Below are 20,966 nucleotides of genomic sequence, written 5' to 3' on the forward strand. Positions count from 1 at the left end.
TGGAGTATGAATGTGTCTGCTGCTCAGGTTACTAAATCAATACAAAGGCTAAATATATGCATTATGTTTAAAATGTCATTTCCGTCAACTTTTGTAATATGTCGCGGGGACTAGCTTTTCCAAAGAGGACTATCCCCTCCTGAAACACTTCGTGATACAATTCAATATACAATGTGTAAATGTAAAAAAAGCGTATCGCTGATTAAGAGGTGAAAGAGACGGAGGCTGAAGTTAGGCAGTTCACTGTGTAACTATTTGCACAAGAGTGTGACACTTCCTGCCTCCGAGGTGGGAGACACCGCCATTTGGTGCTGCATATAATCATATGGAGATCTGCAACCTACTTCATGCTGGGTGTACTGATATCTGAAGCAAAGTAAGATAGATTCCTGTGTAATATTGAGCAGCAGGAGAAGGCGGCTAAAAGTAATAGCTACGCATATAAATCTTTCACAGCTATTCCTTGTGGACTCGGTATGTAGTGAGACAATCAGATTCACCTTTTAGAAGCAGCTATGACCCCATAGTAGTTTAACCCTTTATAAGCAGCTGATTTCCATATCTATGATAGCAAAGCTGATCACACATGTGAGATAGTTGTTCTCTCTCTCCTGACTTCCCAATACACTTTAGTGCTCTTTGGGGTCGTCTCTTAAGCATAACTTCACTGTGAATAACGCCCCTTTTGTAAAGACCATGAAAATTAGCACAAAATAAAAAGGATCCATGTCTCCGGAACCATATGGCAGATTTAAGACAAAAGAACAGAATGCCTAGGGAGCAGCACAAATAAAACAAGAGCGCAAACTGTCCACTTTTGACCTAGTCATAGGTTACCTTTCACAGATTATACCAAGGAGCATTTGTTTTGAGCCAAAGTTGACATGGTTATGTCTAAGTGGGCCAGGGGGAGGGGTAAATGGTTACCTTGCGGGGATTCATGACAACCTTCAGAGTCCTGCGTTTCCTCTCTGTCTTCCTCTACTCCAATGTCTTCACCCACTTGTGGTGTATCCGCTGCTACTTCAACCAGGCACAAATGTTCCAGTTGTGTTTCGGGTACATGGGGGAATAATGGCTCTGGTGCAGCCTCAGTCCCCACAGGAGCAATGACTGGAGGACCCGACCTGTCACCAATGGCCCTGCAATAACCACATACTAAACGTAAGCTTATAGCCAGTATGGTGATTGCCAGCCTTTTAGACAGCAGCGACACATGCAGCCGCGGGGACGCGAACATATTTTTCAAGCATGCCGAAGACACTCCTGAGCATGCTCAGATAACGCTTTAGGAGTGCCAATAATTATTGCTTTATACTAAACTAAAATCATCCTGATCTGTCCCAATTGGACTGCACAGCGACATTTTAGTAAATGTGGCCACTTTCTTACCATAGTTGATCTTTGTATGTGTGTAAAATGTTGAAGCCTTTCCCCTTCATTCCAGATGCCAACATTTCTCTTGTAGACATATTGGCCACGCCAATTGCTACAGGAGCCCTGCACAAAAAAAATAAAACAGAAATAAAAAATGCAGCTGTTGAGCGCAATGCCCAGAGTTACTAAACTAGAGTGAGGAAACAGTCAGAGAGCAATACTGCACATAAAGGGCCACTCTTGGCTTGTTGTATACATGTTACTATGTCCAGGACACAAGATTGGGCGGCTACAAGCTTCAAAGCGAATCGGTCATCAAGTTTTTACTGCCCAATGGGGGAGGAACATAATGTAAGGGCAGAGATCCCGATTCCAGTGATGTGTCACTTACTGGGCTGCTTGCTGCAGATTTGATAAAATCAGAAGAAAAAAGTAGTGGGCACCACGAAATATATAGAATGAGTAGACCCCAGGAGTGCTATTACTAACTGTGCAAAAAAAGAAGTAGTCAAGTAGGAAAGAAAGGATGTCGGAGCCTCAGAAACGTGTTGGATAATCGGCACTTTTTTTTTCTTTGAAGAGAGCCCGTAGGTTGGTGACGTCACCCATACAAAGGGCGGCAGATTGGTTCCCATTAAACAGGTGTTGGAGCAGACGTGACTGGCCGGAACGCTGCCAATGCTGTTAGATTTCTGTGTCAATCACGGATTCAAGACACCGGATGAATTACGTCTTCGGCCTTTCCAATAAGAATGATCACTTAGGCTAAGTTCACATTGCGTTAGTAACGGATCCCTTAAACGGATCACTCTAAACTAACGCAATATAACGGATCCGTTAACACACCTATTGCCATCCATCATCGTAACGCATGTCAAAATCGGCATGCGTTAGCGATGATGTGTTACTTTGTGACGCACCCTCGAAAGCGGTCTACCACGTTTTCGGGTATGTTAGGTCTAACGTACAGCGAACAGACGTGTTCACTCTGCATAGACCCCTATTACTAACGCATACGCATACCATATGTACAATCGTACAAAAAAATTGAATTTGGGCATCAGCGTTAGCGAATCCGTTAAACGGATGGCACTAACGCAATGTGAACCTAGCCTTAGCACGGATCATCGTGACCAAATTATACTTACACAGCAGCACAGGTAGGCTTCCAGCCATTCATTTTTCATTTACAGGGACTCATTTTCATTTTAGCGCATATTTTTGGTTTTCCTACATATTACCTCTTCCATATGTGCTGATAGTTTGTGCAACCAGAAAATGGAGGTTAAGATTAAAAGGAGCCTGGCTACACAACATGTCATTTTGTGTCTTTCATGATCTGGTTGCAGTGTGCGCTGCGGAGAATGCCAGGGAAGAGTGCTCAGACATCACGAATAGGGGCATTATACAGCACCTGCTTGGAATACCTTGACGTTTTTATGCCCCCATCACACATTTCACTACAGTGTGCAGAACGTACTATACCTGCTTCCCACTAAGATGACTGCACACAGACTGCCCCGCTGCACCTCTGGAAGGCCTGTAGATGGCACCACAACGCCAGGTAGCATCAGATCTGGAAGAGACAGGAATGTCAGCACATGGAGGACATGGTGGGAAACTTTCTCTTAGTAATGACATCCTTTGTAGGCCGCAGGGCAGGGCAGCGACTTCACTATTAGCTATTATTCTCACGTGCCATGCTTCTCAGCAAGCAATGTGTCATCATGTCCGCATCACAGGTGTTCTGTTAGGTAGAAGGCTAGATATAAAGTATCAGAATATACTGGAGGGGGGTCGCAGCAAGCAGCTCAAATCACCCAAAAAATTTATTTGCTAATGTTTCCGTCCAGGGAAAACTATCTCACAAGGGTACTACGCAGCTTAGAGTGATTTGTGTCCTATGTGAGGTCATCCATGCAGTTGATACAATTTAATTAGTGTTTTGCTTTTTTTTTTAGGCGATTGCTCAAAAAAAAAAAAAAATCAGCCAGCTCTCCTTTAAAAGACTATTCCCCAAACATAGCAGAATAACAATGGCTGTCATTAGGGGTCGCCGGCTTACGTATTGAGGCCCCAATATAAACTAATACCTTACATACATTGATATGTGGTTTTCTTTTTGCACTTTATCTTGCAGGGCGCAGTCGGACCAATATGGCTCTGTAAACTGTAGGCCTCTATTCACACAGCATGCATTTTGTAGCACTGGGCGGCCCGCCTGTATGTGCGTTACTAATAGGCTGTAAACCAGATGCTCTGCATTGCCTGTGTGAATTATGCCACATGCAGACTAGTATCTCTTATCTTTTTGTGCACTAATGCCAAACAGCCAACACTGGATTGACACTGGCTGTTTCATCGGTATTTTTTGCACCTGTGTGTTTGCCATCATAAATCGTGTCCGCCGCGCCCTGCTGGTGCATTTGGTTGGAGGCTTCAGCAGGTAAACAGCTCTGCATTTTTCTCTGTGACTTTTTTCATTAGGGGTCATCACCCAGCCGATGACATATTTGTAAGACAACTGATGAGATTTAGATTTACATTCTTGATTTATTTTAGGAGGGCAAGGTCTTTAAGACTGAACTTCAACCTGATCTAGCGTTACAGTTACCGAAAGGGTTAATAAAAACAAAATGCAATTAGGGGATAACCACAAGGACAGCCCAGAAATAGCATGGAGCAGGTGTCTGGCCCGCTGTGTACCACCCCAGTACATACCACAGTTGCTATGGAAAAGTCCCATATTTGTAGCCAGCAAAGACAATTGGAATAGAACGTAGCAGGAACCAATATGACTCTCCAAGTTCTGCATCAGGGCTACAGTCAAAGGTCAATAAGTCTGCTACACGGAGCGCCGGCGGCACTATATGACTGCTGGTCGGTACATGCTTACCAATCAGTAGTCGTTTATTAGCCGGTTTACACAGCAGACCACAGTACATGGTGCATACTGAAAGATCTGTAATAAATCGTGTGCTGCGCATAGGCTGCCATTATTCTAGTCCAGTTTACCACCAAGAATCATGATCTTTCGTGCTCAGCATTTGGCATGTTCATTGTGTGATCGGCAGCAAGACATCCTAGGAACGCTTGTTCACGATAATTTTTCATTATAAATGCACCTTTAAGGGCTCACTCCCACTTGCAATTAAATCGGATGAATGCAATCCAATTCAAAATCGGAGTGCATTCGTACCAATTTAATCCTATGCTTCTGTTCTCATTTTGTTATTTTTTCGTGCTCCGATCGGACAGCGAAAAAACAGGGATTGCATGCCAAATTCGGATCGCAAGCACCCATATAAGTCTATGGGTGCGTGTGAGACATCGCACTGCACTCGGATGTCACCCGAGTGCAGTGCGATTCTCGCAGATGCCGGTAACCAGTAACAGAGGAGATGGAGAATTTTTTTTTTTTGCCTACTGGAAACACTGATAGTAAAAAACTGACTTACGGACCAAACATGATCCAAAACACTGATAAATATCGGTCTGTCTAATGTATACGCAAAAGAAACACAGACGAGTGAAACTAAAGGGGCATTTACACTGCAAGATAATAATGAACTAGTGTAAAAGTGTTTGTCTCAAAATGATCATGCTGTGTAATCAGGCTGCCAATCCCCCCCGAGCAAAAGGCTCATTCACCGGGTGGAAATCTTTTGTGCAGCATAAAAGATCATCGATCTCGGCAGCACATCATACTGTGTAAACAGCACTCGCAATGCTGAGAACTATGGCAGCCTATGTGCACAGATCGTTCAGTGCGCATCGTTTACTTTGGCCTGCCTGTGTAAACAGGCTTTCAAGCGACTGGCGATGTGTAACAATTTAGTGATCGGCGGTTGTCTCGTGCCACCAGTCGGTCTGGGTAAATGGACCTTAAGACAGGCAACACTACAGGAACTCAATCAGTCATAAAATGGACTATTAGGAGGTGTTTCCTTTGCTCCAGGACATTTTCTGAATGTATGCCAATTGTGACCCACCAAACGGGGCTGGACATATACCCAACTCACACCAACTGCCTTTTTTTGCTTGTTCACCTGCTAGTCTGTTTGTTCACCCCCCAGTCTAAATTTGCCCTTATGCACCCTGGTTTGTAATGAGTTGTCCGACAAGCTTATATAGGTGGGATGGTCAGGTGTCCATGTACTGTTGACCATATATTGCATTAACATTTAACACCTTCACGACATATATTTGGTGTCATGATGTCATAGGTGATCCCTGCCTTTTATGCAGGCTCGCGTGCTGAGCCCGCATCTTTCAATTCACATGATGGCTGAATTAGTCAGCCAATATGTGACTTCAACAGCAGTGGGTGGAGCGGTACTCCGCTCGTGGCTGCAAACCTGCTAACTCAAGCCATCAATCTCCAACAGCGGCCTTTTACACGCACTGACATGGGCGCACGTCATAGCACGTACCTATCAGCACGCCTGTGATGTGATCGCAGGACACCAATGTATTGTCATGACAGACTGGGGTCTGCTGATGACCCCCCTGATTGTCAGTGCGATCCTCCCCACGGGCCGTAGTTCAGAGTAGATTGTGATTGCTGCTATACAAAGCAGCGATGAAGCCCTGCTATGCACAGCATAAGTGATTGGACAATCACACCTTCAAGCACTATTGAATAAAGTAAAAAAAAAAGTTTTTAAAAATATGAAAAAAAAAGGAAGGTAAAAAACACAAAAGTTCAAATCATCTTCCTATTGCTCCTTTAACAACAACAACAACAACAACAAAATTCACATATTTGGTATTGGTGCATTTAGAAATGTCTGATCTATCAAAATATAAAATAAATTAATCTGATCGGTAAATGAGAAAAAAAAATCAAAACACTAGAATTACATTTTTTGGGCGCCAAACTCTGAAATAAAATGCAATAAGAGGCGATTAAAACATCTTATCTACCCCAAAATGTAAAATCACCAATAAGCCATCACATAGACCTATATAACGAAAAATTAAAACGTTACCGGTCTTTGAAAATTTCCAATTTTTTTTTTCATTACTTAAATAATAATAATAATAAATAAAAAAAAACTATTCATGTTTGGTATCTGTGTACTCGTAATGACCTGGGGAATCATAACGGAAGGTCGGTTTTACCATGTAATAAACATGGTAAATAAAAAACAATTGTGGATTTGCACTGTTATTGCAATTTCACCATACTATTAATTAATTTCCCACCTTCCAGTACATTATATGCTAAAATGAATGGTATCACTAAAAAGTGCAATTCATCCCGCAAAAAACAAGCCCTTATACGGCTATATTGACAAAAAAATTAAAAAAGTTATGGCTCTGGGAAGAAGGGGAGGAAAAAATGAAATGAAAAAGACAGAAATGACCTGGGGTGAAGGGTTTAACAAATAGTTGATAATTAGGCATTTGCCCATTCCCTGGAAAACAGAACAGAGTAAACAGATGATATTGGTTTTGAAATTTAACCATCAAACAATGAGGGGAAAAACAATCCATAAAATGCTTTAATAACAATAAGTACAATAATCCAGCATACTACCTGCTCCGCCAGCCATTTTTTCAAGAACCGGTGGCCAAGTGGTAAAAGTTGGAAGAATATCTGGGAAACTCCATAGGGTATACACTGCAGAAATAGACAGAAAATGAATATTTAGGTGCAAGATAATGGGCACAATGCTGATCTTTGATGCCACTAAACAGTCATGACACTGCAATCCATGCCAAAAGATGTATTATGATCTTGGCAAAACCTAGAATGCGCCAGTAATGTATTTAGACAGAAATGATTGTAATATGGCATTAAATGAACCTGTAATATTGAGCAGGCAGCTAGCTATAAATCTAAACAGATTAATATAGCACTTTGTGGGAAAAATGTCAGTATATTTTATTTATTGAACCCTCTGTTCATTCTGCGGATAGGACTCCTTTGGAAAGACTACTTAAAGGGAATCTGTCACCCCCGGGACGTATATGACCTATTACTATGGGCATACAGGTAACAGAAATGTTACAGTAGTACCACCTGTATGCCTCATATTAATGATCTTGTGAGAGCTTATGATCTCCAGTGACCCCTCTCACGGAAAAGATAACCTTCTGTCAGTGTATCGCCGGCGGCAGGGTAGAGCAGTCGCATCTCCCGATCTGACTGTTCTACACGTGACATCGCTGTGGGACACTCGGGATTACGTGGACTATCGCGGACAGGTGAGTATATGGTGGTTTATTATTTTACATTTTTTCTAGAAGACATGGGTGTCGGGGATTTGACGTTAGGTGAGTATAGTGGGTTTTTATTTTTATGTGTATGTAACTTTATTTTTTTTTCCAACTGAGTGCACAGGCGCCGGCAGATGATACTATGTCTCCTCTCAGCGGCACCTGCTGCCACGGTTATCAGTCACAGCAGACGTAGCCCGATGGGAGCCGTACTCTTATCAGCACACGCCTGCTGACCTGCAGTAAGCTTTTTACTGCAGATCACACTGACATCTGACAGCATGACCCCGCAGCACACTGACTGACAGTACCGGCGGTAGCGTTACCGCGGGTCACAGTCACAGCTGCAGTATCACGCTGACAGCCGATAAATACCACCACATCGGTGTTTCCCACGCTGTCACACAGATGACAGCGTGGGAAACACCATAGGAAGCCGGTAAAATACAAAACAAAAACTCAGCAAATCCGCTAAAATTTTTATACTTGCGCTCTTGCTGCGGATTTGACTGACTCAGTTGAAGTCAATGTGTTAAAAACGCTGCAGAAACGCACAAAGAATTGACATGCTGCAGAAAAAAAACGCACTGCAAATTCGCATGGCAATTTACTGATCATATGCACAGCACTTCAGGATTGTCATTGAATTAGTTTGCATACGGGATCCATAGCGTTTTTGGCCCATTTCTGCACAGAAAAACTGCTGCAAAGACGTATCAAAAATGTACTGTGTGCACACAGCTTTATACTCCAGATTACTTCGTATCTTTGTGAAGAATTACATAGGTAGAAAAGAACCAGTTGGCACTTGAAGAATTTGTAGTGCGCCTGTCTCAGGGGTTGTGTCCCATGAACATTCAAAGTGAAGAACACCGGCACTCACTCAAACTAATTGCAATAGTTTAATCAATACGGAATACCATACAACGAGATGCATTTTGACTCTATAAAAGGCTCAAATGGAGCCAAAATGCGTCACGTTGTATGATGCTATTTTCTACTGAGTAACTACAAATTATTTAGAAGACAGAGAGCTGGTGTTCTGTGTTGAAATATAGGCATTATTGGGATATTATCATTATATATTGGTCATTATTACATCTGTGTGTAACCGGTGCAATGTCCCGCATGTGTTACTGAACAAGCCTAGCTTGCTCCCATATAAAACACATAAAGATCACCTGATTTCATTATACTGCTGTATTCATGGAAAGTATTAGAGGGAGATAAATCACAGGCTAGGTCTGGAGAGCTCTGTCCATATAAAATATTGCATTATTAAAGAGGCAGGAAGGGAGTGGCTGTGCTTTATTAACATGACATACATACACGACTGTATAGTAATCATCTACACACCTTTATTTCCCAACTCTTATTTCGTTAACACCAGTGACACGGCTGCCAAAATGCTACAATAACATAGCATAACACTGCAGATCTGCTGCAGATATAAGAATATATTACCTTTACTCGTAAAATAAAGTGACTGACAAGTGGATAAAACCTAAATAGCACCTAACACCATAAAATAGGGCTGCAAATAGAAGTAACCCACACATTTTAGATTAAAAGGGATTTCTGGCCTTAGGCTTCAAGGCTGCAGAAATCTGTACTCTTTGCCACTGTAGACTTGTGAATCCTTACATTACGAGCACTGCGAGGCTTCTCTGGTGTCGGGAGCAGCAGGCGTTCATGTGAAAGCAAGTATGCGATTTGTATACCTCTGGCCACATTCCGACCTCATGTAATACACTTGCATTGAGCCACATGTATGAGAATCAGAATAATAATAATTTCCACAAATGGATGTGTGTAAATAAAATGTTTTTCCTGTGCTGAGATAATCTTATAAATCTGCCCTTGTTCTGTACTGTGTGACGGCTGTGTCTGACCGTACAGGGACATGGTCTGAACAGGGGAGGAAGGAAAAGAGAGTAGATACACAGGACAGCAGGGGATTGCAGCTGTAATGATCACAGATCAAAGAACTTCCTTTAGATTACAGAAGATAAAATAATAAAATCAATGATGGCTCTCGAGTACTTGGACAAACTACAAACTGTATGTATATGTATATGTATATATATATATATATATATATATATATCTAATATATAATTGCCTAGAATACTACTTCCTGCAATTTGTGCCAACTTCCGTGGCTTTGTCCGGAGCTAATGTCCGGAGCTAATGTCCGGAGATTAATTGCCTAGAATACTACTTCCTGCAATTTGTGCCAACTTCCGTGGCTTTGTCCGGAGCTAATGTCCGGAGCTAATGTCCGGAGCTAATGTCCGGAGCTAATGTCCGGAGATAAGTGACGTCAACAGTGTCCAGTGTCTGATTGGTTGCCGCCTGCTGCGAGCGACCAATCAGAAACGTGCCGTACTGTGACACACTCCGCCCGCTATTTTGGTGTGATTTTTGAATTTTTACCTCACAGCAAGTTTCTACTGCGTGGAGGCGGGCCCAGTGACGTTGCTCTTCAAGCTCCTGCCGAATTTCGTCAAAAAAATGATAATACCATTTACCAAAACTATATATATTTAGTTGTGAAGTGGTTCAGTGACATTTTCACACCAATTTTGAACTTTTGTTTGGTGTTTTCTCCATATACTGCCTATTATTTTTGTTCTTTCTTACTATTATTTATTAATTGTATTATTCTTACATTTGAATAAATAAAGTATATATGGATTCTAGACTCCCGATTCTTTAGAATCGGGCTGCCATCTAGTATATATATAATTGTCTAAGGGTCACTTCCGTCTGTCTGTCCTTCTGTCACGGTTATTCATTCGCTGATTGGTCTCGCCAGCTGCCTGTCATGGCTGCCGTGACCAATCAGCGACGGGCACAGTCCGGAAGAAAATGGCCGCCCCTTCCTCCCCGCAGTCAGTGCCTGTCGCCCGCATACTCCCTCCGGTCACCGCTAACAAAGGGTTAATGCCGGCGGTAACGGACCGCGTTATGCCGCAGGTAACGCACTCCGTTACCGCCGCTATTAACCCTGTGTGTCCTCAACTTTTTACTATTGACGCTGCCTATGTGGCATCAATAGTAAAAAATGTAATGTTAAAAATAATAATAATAAAAAAAAGAAAAACCTGCTATACTCACCCTCCGTTGCAGTTCGCACCGGCCACCATCTTCTGTTGCAGGTTCCGGTGGCAGAAGGACCTGCAATGACGTCACGGTCATGTGACCGCGACGTCATCACAGGCCCGCTGCGCTAATACCAAACCTGGGACCGGAACCTGCCGTGGACTACAAGGGCTCCCTTGGAAAGGTGAGTATATGTTTATTTTTTATTTTTTCACCTGTGACAAACCTGGCTGGGCAATATACTACGTAGCTGGGCAATATACTACGTGACTGGCCAATATACTACGTGGCTCTGTGCTGTATACTACGTGACTGGGCAATATACTACGTCACTGGGCAATAGACTAAGTGGCTGAACAATATACTACGTCACCAGGCAATATACTACGTAACTGGGCAATTTACAACGTAACTGGGCAATATACTACGTCACTGGGCAATATGCTACGTGGCTGGGCAATATACTACATGGCTGGCCAGTATATTACATCACTGGGCAATATACTACGTGGCTGGGCAATATACTACGTAACTGGGCAATATACAACGTAACTGGGCAATATACAACGTCACTGGGCAATATGCTACGTGGCTGGGCAATATACTACATGGCTGGCCAGTATATTACATCACTGGGCAATATACTACGTGGGCTGTGCAATATACTACGTGGCTGCGCAATATACTACATCACTAGGCAATATATAACGTGGCTGGGCAATATACTACGTGGCTGAGCAATATACTACGTGGCTGAGCAATATACTACGTGGCTGGCCAATATATTACGTCGCTGAGCAATATACTACGTGGCTGGGCAATATACTACGTGGCTGGGCAATATACTACGTGGCTGGGCAATATACTACGTGGCTGGGCAATATACTACATGGCTGGGCAATATACTACGTGGCTGGGCAATATACTACGTGGACATGCATATTCTAGAATACCCAATGCTTTAGAATCGGGCCACCATCTAGTATATATATATATATATATATATATATATATACAGTACAGACCAAAAGTTTGGACACACCTTCTCATTTAAAGATTTTGGAAGGAAGAAAAACCGTCTCTTACTATCACCGCTCTCTTTGACTGTACGAAGTTAAAATGATGAACCCTCCATCCACCATCCTCTTAACAGGGAAGTGGAGAGGGATCGTCCACCTTCTTGCATCATCTGCTAAATAGTGGTGATGCAGAGGGAGGTGCTCGGACACCAAAAAAAGGAGCCTCTGTACATCCACAGAGTTAAGGTCCCTGGGTGGACAGGGTTGGTTGTCTGGCATTAGGCTGTAGAAGAGGCTACATGGAGGTGACACTCCATGTGCTCGTCTATTGCTGGTGTGGGGAGATCGGTGTCCGTTAAAAGGACCCATCGCCCTTAAGAATCAGACAAGGCATGGCATCTCACGTCTTAGGTGGGAATACGTGGAGGGAACACCCAGCGTGTTTGCATATTGGCTGAAAAAGGATACCGCGCTTGCATAGGTTTCTGTCCAGTGGATCGCTTAACTGGACGCTCCCTGTCCGTTTCCTCATGAGGGACACTGGGTGATCTAGAGTAGAACCAAAGTCCTCGTCAATCTACAGAGTTTGGATGATGATATAAATAAGCGAATCCATCCTTTTCTGAAGTTCTGGTGAGTCGAGAACCAAGGCAATATCCGATCCATATTCAGAGACTTGTTCTCAGCAAATCATTGGTGAGGGATCAGGAAATTAATCTTCCGTTTTCTAGGCGCGTGTACATTTCTAGACACCTGTAGGTTTCTAGAATACTTGCGGCCCCTGCTAGCCTGAAGGAAATAGACCACCTATATCGGTCCTGCGAGCACTCTGAGCCACAGATGGTTCACGGAGGGATTGAATCTCTTGTCAGAGAATCCATGGGTTGCGGAGTGACGAAACCCACTCAGGGAACTAGGTACTCTGGGATAATAATAATCTTTATTTTTATATAGCGCTAACATATTCCGCAGCGCTTTACAGTTTGCACACATTATCGTTGCTGTGGGGGATAAGCTGGGATTGGCGGCGGAGGGCTCCTGAGCTCATTTAGGGTGACCGGCTTCGGACTGGTCATATGCCCTTAAGACCAGGGAATGCTGGTCATGTGCCCTTAAGACCAGGGAATGCTGGTCATGTGCCCTCAAGACTAGGGAATGCTGGTCATGTGCCCTCAAGACCAGGGAATGCTGGTCATGTGCCCTCAAGACCAGGAAATACTGGTCATGTGCCTTTAAGACCAGGGATTACCGGTCATGTGCCTTTAAGACCAGGGAATACTGGTCATGCGCCTTTAAGACCAGGAATACTGGTCCTGTGCATTTAAGACTAGGGAATACGGGTCAAGGCAGGAAATACTGGTCACGTTAAGTACAGGGGGAAGAGGCAGGGGTAGAATGCAGTACTTCTTTACCCGGATGCAGAGTCGTTGTGCCCCTTTAATGTAAAACCATAGCCTGTGTGTGTGTGTGTGTTGGCAGAGTGGACCAAGATGGCCACCGGGAGTTGCATAGGTGGTAAAGTCTCACAGAGAGCGAGAGGCGCCAATTTGGGGGGGGCCACAGACGTGATGTGGGCGGAGCCTCGTGACTTCCATGAATAGGCCCAAGCCGGGGCCTAAATTTCTGCAGCCGGCGTGAGCAATACCAGCGTTGCTGAGGGAAGCGATCGCTCCCGTGCCAGGGAAGAAGTGCCAGAAAAGGTGGGTGGAGCCGCCTTACCGCGCCATAGTGCGGTCGCGGCTTCCGGAATGCAGCCTACACATTGGCCAAAGCCGTGGGGCTAAATTTCTGCAGCCAGCGTGAGCAATACCAGCGTTGCTGAGAGAAGCGATCGCTCCCGTGCCAGGGAAGAAGCACCGGTAAAGGTGGGCGGAGCCGCCTTAGTGCGCCATAGTGAAGGCGCGGTTTCCGTAATGCGGCCTACACATCGGCCGAAGCTGGGGGCTACATTTTTGCAGCCGGCTGGGGCGTTACCTCAGGGAGGTGGGCCACAGGGAAGCTGAGGCTGCCTGTCAACATGTGAATATCCCACTGCAGAGGCCCACCGCTGACTGGATCCACTCACAATCGGTGCACGTGTCGGCATGGAGCCGCCGCGATGACTGGGTTTCAGCACCGAGGAAAGTGCACGCACTCTACTGTTCTGCTGCAGGTGCAGGGATAGAGGGATAAACCTCAATCCATCATCCCTTTGTTAGGGAGGTGGAGAGGAACCGTTCGCCTCCTTGTGCCATCCGCTTTCACAGTGGTGGGACAGTGGGGGCTGTTCGGACGCCGAAGAGAGGGGCCTCTGTACATCCACGGAGTTCACTGGGTGGATAGGGCCAGTTAGAGCCAGTTGTCCAGCATTAGGCCTGGCTCCAGGAAAGGATACATGGAGGCGACACTCCATGTGGTTGCCTGCTGCTGGTGTGGGGAGATCAGGACCTTGAAAGGATCCGTCGCCCCCTTCACTCCGTTAATTAAAAAATAAAAATGTACATAAAAGTAAATAATAAAATTAAAACGTTGGGGTCTGAACCAGACCCATGTGCCTCCTACAGACACTAAGCAAGAACTGGTTAGCTGAGAGCCAGCAGGAGGGTGTATACTGCAGGGGAGGAGCTAACTTTCTTTGTATCACTTAGTGTCGCCTCCTAGTGGCAGCAGCATACACCCACGGTCTGTGTGCCCCAATGAGGCGAAGGAGAAATAAAGATAATATGGCTGACCCTGTTCCCTCATTCTGCAGCCACAGACCATGTAATACAGCGGCTACAGAAGGCAAATTGTGAAAAATTTTAATCAAACCCAATACCAAAAACTGATTTGGTATAATGCTATTAAGCTGCATGGGGTAATCTGCAGGTTAATAGCGTTCTGACACTGAGAGCCCCGCTGCCAGGAGGAAAGTAAGTTTATTCTCCTTTCTCTTTGAGTCACAGGGGCGGCACTGGCACTGGTTCAGTCACCGCGCAGTGTACAGACAGCGGCAGAAGTAACCGCACCCCCAGCACTGTCTGACAGCCGGACCTGCTGTCAGTCATAGCAGTTACAGCCACCGCTCTCTATACACTAAACAGTGACTGAAACCACACCGGCTCCATCCCTGTGACTGAAAGAGCAAGGCTGCCGGGAGGGGAATAATGCTCATATCCTCCCGTGGCCGCACGGTGTCAGAACGCTACTAACCTGCAGAGTAACCCCATATCTGCAAGTTATTAGTGTTATTTTACATGACTGTTTCCCTTTTAAGTAAGGAAACAAAATTGTCCCCAAAGCTGGACAATCCCTTTAAATCTCAATCATTTATCGGTGGCTGTAAAAAATAAAATAAAGTCACATTTTGCAAAGACTACATTCACTGTGCTGAGTGTAAAGAGGTAATGATGTATCCCATAACTCTTTCACTAGTTCACGTGTACTTTAATGACATCGGCTCTAGTCATAGCAATGGATCAGTTTGGCAACATAAATAATGCGGAGATGAGCAGGAAGTGCTGACATCCAAGTATCAGCACATAGGCACAATGGAGCCAAGTGGCATTTACTACTCGGTGTCACTAATGTAGGTCATGTGCAATGGACTTGTCACAACTCTCACCTACACCCGGGTATCTTGCAGGCGTTGTCCTACAATTACCAATTATCACCTACCCACAGGATGGTGCATGAAAGGGCAAAAGTCAGTGAACACTGCTTGAGCGAGGGCACCAAAGGATCACCAATCTGCTACGTGCTCGATGATCGGTGGTCATTTAATAGCCTCTTAATGCAGACAAGCCTGTCTTCTGAAGCACATCAAGTGATCAGTCATAACAGCGCCTTTTTTTTGTTTTTTGCTTAAACACAGGATGATGTGCTGCCGAGAACAAGGATCTTTTGTGCAGCACAAAATATCACTTCACCCATCAAATGAGCATTTTGCTCATTCGCTGGGTGATCTGCAGCCTAGGAAGGCTTGCTCAGGATAATCTTGGGGCGTGAACGGACATAGGGACCTTAAATTCTACAGATCAAGTCTGTCTAAGGGTGCATTAAAGCGCTTCCTAAGAATACTTGTTTCCCAATTACTGTGCAGTGTAAAGTCATGTTTTGTTTTAAAAGATCATTGTTCTCAGCAGCACATTGTACTGTATAAACAGGACCTGTGCTGTCAATAACATTCAGCAGCCTATGCACAGAGAACGATCTATTACTGATATTAAATGACATGTGCCTGTCTAAACATGCTATTAAACGACCATGAATCAGCAAACAAGTACCTGATAAGCGGCAGTTCAGTGCCGCACACTTTACAGCTAGCCTACTCCTTACAGCTAAGCCTACTCCTTACAGCTAGCCTACTCCTTACAGCTAGCCTACTTCTTACAGCTAGCCTACTTCTTACAGCTAGCCTACTCCTTACAGCTAGCCTACTTCTTACAGCTAGCCTACTCCTTACAGCTAAGCCTACTCCTTACAGCTAGCCTACTCCTTACAGCTAGCCTACTTCTTACAGCTAGCCTACTTCTTACAGCTAGCCTGCTCCTTACAGCTAGTCTACTCTTTACAGCTAAGCCTACTCCTTACAGCTAGCCTACATCTTACAGCAAGCCTACTTCTTACAGCTATGAATAATTAGAATAGAGCCACATATGAGTCCTCAGACGGACAGAAAAAACTCCCAAGCAATGCATATATAATCTGAAAAAGAAGTCACAAAACTGCCATTTCAGGTGTATAAATATTACAGCATTTATTAATTATCATCATAATTTAAAATACTCAGATGAAATACAAAACTCTCAATCATAATAGGGTAACTATATGAATAGCGGATGTGGGTAACAGACACCATATACTACACCTAAGATCTACGACTTGAGGTCACAAGTTCACTTAAACAAAGTATATTATAAATGGTTACACATTACTCGGCCCACTGAGGACCCATAACAAGTGTAAGTCTGTAACAATATATACGACTGGACCTCACCCATATCAATCGTGGTGTGTATGTGGCAGCGCCAGCCCCTACACGCGTTTCACGTAGGCTTCTTCGGGGGGCTGTACAGCATTTGTCACTAGCTTAATTTTTATAAGGCCACCGCACCTGGTGATAATAACGGGACTTAGTTAGCGGCGCATGCGCCAATGACGTCAGCGCCGGAACTAGCATCACCGCTCGGCTTTCCGGGCGAAGCGATAAGCCAGGGAGCCATCTCCATGGCAACCATGACTCACAGGCCTGACCCAGGGGCTGACCGTAGGGGCTGGCGCTGCCACATACACACCACGACTGATATGGGTGAGGTCCAGTCCTATATATTGTTACAGACTTACACTTGTTATGGGTCCTCAGTGAGACGAGTAATGTGTAACCATTTATAATATACTTTGTTTAAGTGAACCTGTGACCTCAAGTCGTAGATCTTAGGTGTAGTATATGGTGCCTGTTACCCACATCCGCTATTCACATAGTTACCCTATTATGATTGAAAATTTTGTATTTCATCTGAGTATTTTAAATTATGATGATAATTAATAAATGCTATAATTTTTATACACCTGAAATGGCAGTTTTGTGACTCCTTTTTCGGATTATATATACTTCTTACAGCTAGCCTACTCCTTACAGCTAGCCTACTCCTTACAGCTAGCCTACTCCATACAGCTAGCCTACTCCATACAGCTAGCCTACTCCATACAGCTAGCCTACTCCATACAGCTAGCCTACTCCATACAGCTAGACTACTCCATACAGCTAGCCTACTCCATACAGCTAGCCTACTCCTTACAGCTAGCCTACTCCTTACAGCTAGCCTACTCCTTACAGCTAGCCTACTCCTTACAGCTAGCCTACTCCTTACAGCTAGCCTACTCCTTACAGCTAGCCTACTCCTTACAGCTAGCCTACTCCTTACAGCTACGGCAGCACATTGTACTGTATAAACAGGACCTGTGCTGTCAATAACACAACAGCAGCCTATGCACAGAGAACGATCTATTACTGATATTAAATGACATGTGCCTGTCTAAACATGCTATTAAACGACCATGAATCAGCAAACAAGTACCTGATAAGCGGCAGTTCAGTGCCGCACACTTTACAGCTAGCCTACTCCTTACAGCTAGTCTACACCTTACAGCTAGCCTACTCCTTACAGCTAGCCTACTCCTTACAGCTAGCCTACTCCTTACAGCTAGCCTACTCCTTACAGCTAGCCTACTCCTTACAGCTAGCCTTCTCCTTACAGCTAGCCTACATCTTACAGCTAGCCTACTCCTTACAGCTAGCCTTCTCCTTACAGCTAGCCTACATCTTACAGCTAGCCTACTCCTTACAGCTAGCCTACTCCTTACAGCTAGCCTTCTCCTTACAGCTAGCCTACATCTTACAGCTAGCCTACTCCTTACAGATAGCCTTCTCCTTACAGCTAGCCTACATCTTACAGCTAGCCTACTCCTTACAGCTAGCCTACTCCTTACAGCTAGCCTACTCCTTACAGCTAGCCTTCTCCTTACAGCTAGCCTACATCTTACAGCTAGCCTACATCTTACAGCTAGCCTACTCCTTACAGCTAGCCTACTCCTTACAGCTAGCCTACTCCTTACAGCTAGCCTACATCTTACAGCTAGCCTACATCTTACAGCTAGCCTACTCCTTACAGCTAGCCTACTCCTTACAGCTAGCCTACTCCTTACAGCTAGCCTACATCTTACAGCTAGCCTACATCTTACAGCTAGCATAATCCTTACAGCTAGCCTACTCCTTACAGCTAGCCTACTCCTTACAGCTAGCCTACTCCTTACAGCTAGCCTACTGCTTACAGCTAGCCTACTCTTTACAGCTAGCCTACATCTTACAGCTAGCCTACTCCTTACAGCTAGCGTTCTCCTTACAGCTAGCCTACATCTTACAGCTAGCCTACTCCTTACAGCTAGCCTTCTCCTTACAGCTAGCCTACTCCTTACAGCTAGCCTACTCCTTACAGCTACGGCAGCACATTGTACTGTATAAACAGGACCTGTGCTGTCAATAACACAACAGCAGCCTATGCACAGAGAACGATCTATTACTGATATTAAATGACATGTGCCTGTCTAAACATGCTATTAAACGACCATGAATCAGCAAACAAGTACCTGATAAGCGGCAGTTCAGTGCCGCACACTTTACAGCTAGCCTACTCCTTACAGCTAGTCTACACCTTACAGCTAGCCTACTCCTTACAGCTAGCCTACTCCTTACAGCTAGCCTACTCCTTACAGCTAGCCTACTCTTTACAGCTAGCCTACATCTTACAGCTAGCCTACTCCTTACAGCTAGCCTTCTCCTTACAGCTAGCCTACATCTTACAGCTAGCCTACTCCTTACAGCTAGCCTTCTCCTTACAGCTAGCCTACATCTTACAGCTAGCCTACTCCTTACAGCTAGCCTACTCCTTACAGCTAGCCTACTCCATACAGCTAGCCTACTCCATACAGCTAGCCTACTCCATACAGCTAGCCTACTCCATACAGCTAGCCTACTCCATACAGCTAGACTACTCCATACAGCTAGCCTACTCCATACAGCTAGCCTACTCCTTACAGCTAGCCTTCTCCTTACGGCTAGCCTACATCTTACAGCTAGCCTACATCTTACAGCTAGCCTACTCCTTACAGCTAGCCTACTCCTTACAGCTAGCCTACTCCTTACAGCTAGCCTACATCTTACAGCTAGCCTACATCTTACAGCTAGCCTACTCCTTACAGCTAGCCTACTCCTTACAGCTAGCCTACTCCTTACAGCTAGCCTACATCTTACAGCTAGCCTACATCTTACAGCTAGCATAATCCTTACAGCTAGCCTACTCCTTACAGCTAGCCTACTCCTTACAGCTAGCCTACTCCTTACAGCTAGCCTACTGCTTACAGCTAGCCTACTCTTTACAGCTAGCCTACATCTTACAGCTAGCCTACTCCTTACAGCTAGCGTTCTCCTTACAGCTAGCCTACATCTTACAGCTAGCCTACTCCTTACAGCTAGCCTTCTCCTTACAGCTAGCCTACTCCTTACAGCTAGCCTACTCCTTACAGCTACGGCAGCACATTGTACTGTATAAACAGGACCTGTGCTGTCAATAACACAACAGCAGCCTATGCACAGAGAACGATCTATTACTGATATTAAATGACATGTGCCTGTCTAAACATGCTATTAAACTATAAATTATAGGCCAGTAAGTCTAACCTCTATTGTTGGTAAAATATTTGAAGGGTTTCTGAGGGATGTTATTCTGGATTATCTCAATGAGAATAACTGTTTAACTCCATATCAGCATGGGTTTATGAGAAATCGCTCCTGTCAAACCAATCTAATCAGTTTTTATGAAGAGGTAAGCTATAGACTGGACCACGGTGAGTCATTGGACGTGGTATATCTCGATTTTTCCAAAGCGTTTGATACCGTGCCGCACAAGAGGTTGGTACACAAAATGAGAATGCTTGGTCTGGGGGAAAATGTGTGTAAATGGGTTAGTAACTGGCTTAGTGATAGAAAGCAGAGGGTGGTTATAAATGGTATAGTCTCTAACTGGGTCGCTGTGACCAGTGGGGTACCGCAGGGGTCAGTATTGGGACCTGTTCTCTTCAACATATTCATTAATGATCTGGTAGAAGGTTTACACAGTAAAATATCGATATTTGCAGATGATACAAAACTATGTAAAGCAGTTAATACAAGAGAAGATAGTATTCTGCTACAGATGGATCTGGATAAGTTGGAAACTTGGGCTGAAAGGTGGCAGATGAGGTTTAACAATGATAAATGTAAGGTTATACACATGGGAAGAGGGAATCAATATCACCATTACACACTGAACGGGAAACCACTGGGTAAATCTGACAGGGAGAAGGACTTGGGGATCCTAGTTAATGATAAACTTACCTGGAGCAGCCAGTGCCAGGCAGCAGCTGCCAAGGCAAACAGGATCATGGGGTGCATTAAAAGAGGTCTGGATACACATGATGAGAGCATTATACTGCCTCTGTACAAATCCCTAGTTAGACCGCACATGGAGTACTGTGTCCAGTTTTGGGCACCGGTGCTCAGGAAGGATATAATGGAACTAGAGAGAGTACAAAGGAGGGCAACAAAATTAATAAAGGGGATGGGAGAACTACAATACCCAGATAGATTAGCGAAATTAGGATTATTTAGTCTAGAAAAAAGACGACTGAGGGGCGATCTAATAACCATGTATAAGTATATAAGGGGACAATACAAATATCTCG

The 20,966-nt window shown here is 44.4% G+C and overlaps 1 protein-coding gene across 2 annotated transcripts in view; it reads right to left on the bottom strand.

Moving 5' to 3' along the window:
• The window catches only part of EIF2D (eukaryotic translation initiation factor 2D), a 62,915-nt gene that overhangs the window by 28,171 nt on the left and 13,778 nt on the right, over window positions 1–20,966 (bottom strand). For both annotated transcript variants that reach the window (XM_069756265.1, XM_069756266.1), the window contains exons 3-6: window positions 6,920–7,003; window positions 2,863–2,953; window positions 1,393–1,500; window positions 928–1,142 (exon numbers count right to left, since the gene is read on the bottom strand). In XM_069756265.1, coding sequence (XP_069612366.1) covers window positions 928–1,142; window positions 1,393–1,500; window positions 2,863–2,953; window positions 6,920–7,003 — 498 coding nt within the window. The remainder of the gene's footprint in view (window positions 1–927; window positions 1,143–1,392; window positions 1,501–2,862; window positions 2,954–6,919; window positions 7,004–20,966) is intronic.

This window comes from Ranitomeya imitator, chromosome 3 (assembly GCF_032444005.1).
Source record: "Ranitomeya imitator isolate aRanImi1 chromosome 3, aRanImi1.pri, whole genome shotgun sequence".
Classification (NCBI taxonomy): domain Eukaryota; kingdom Metazoa; phylum Chordata; class Amphibia; order Anura; family Dendrobatidae; genus Ranitomeya; species Ranitomeya imitator.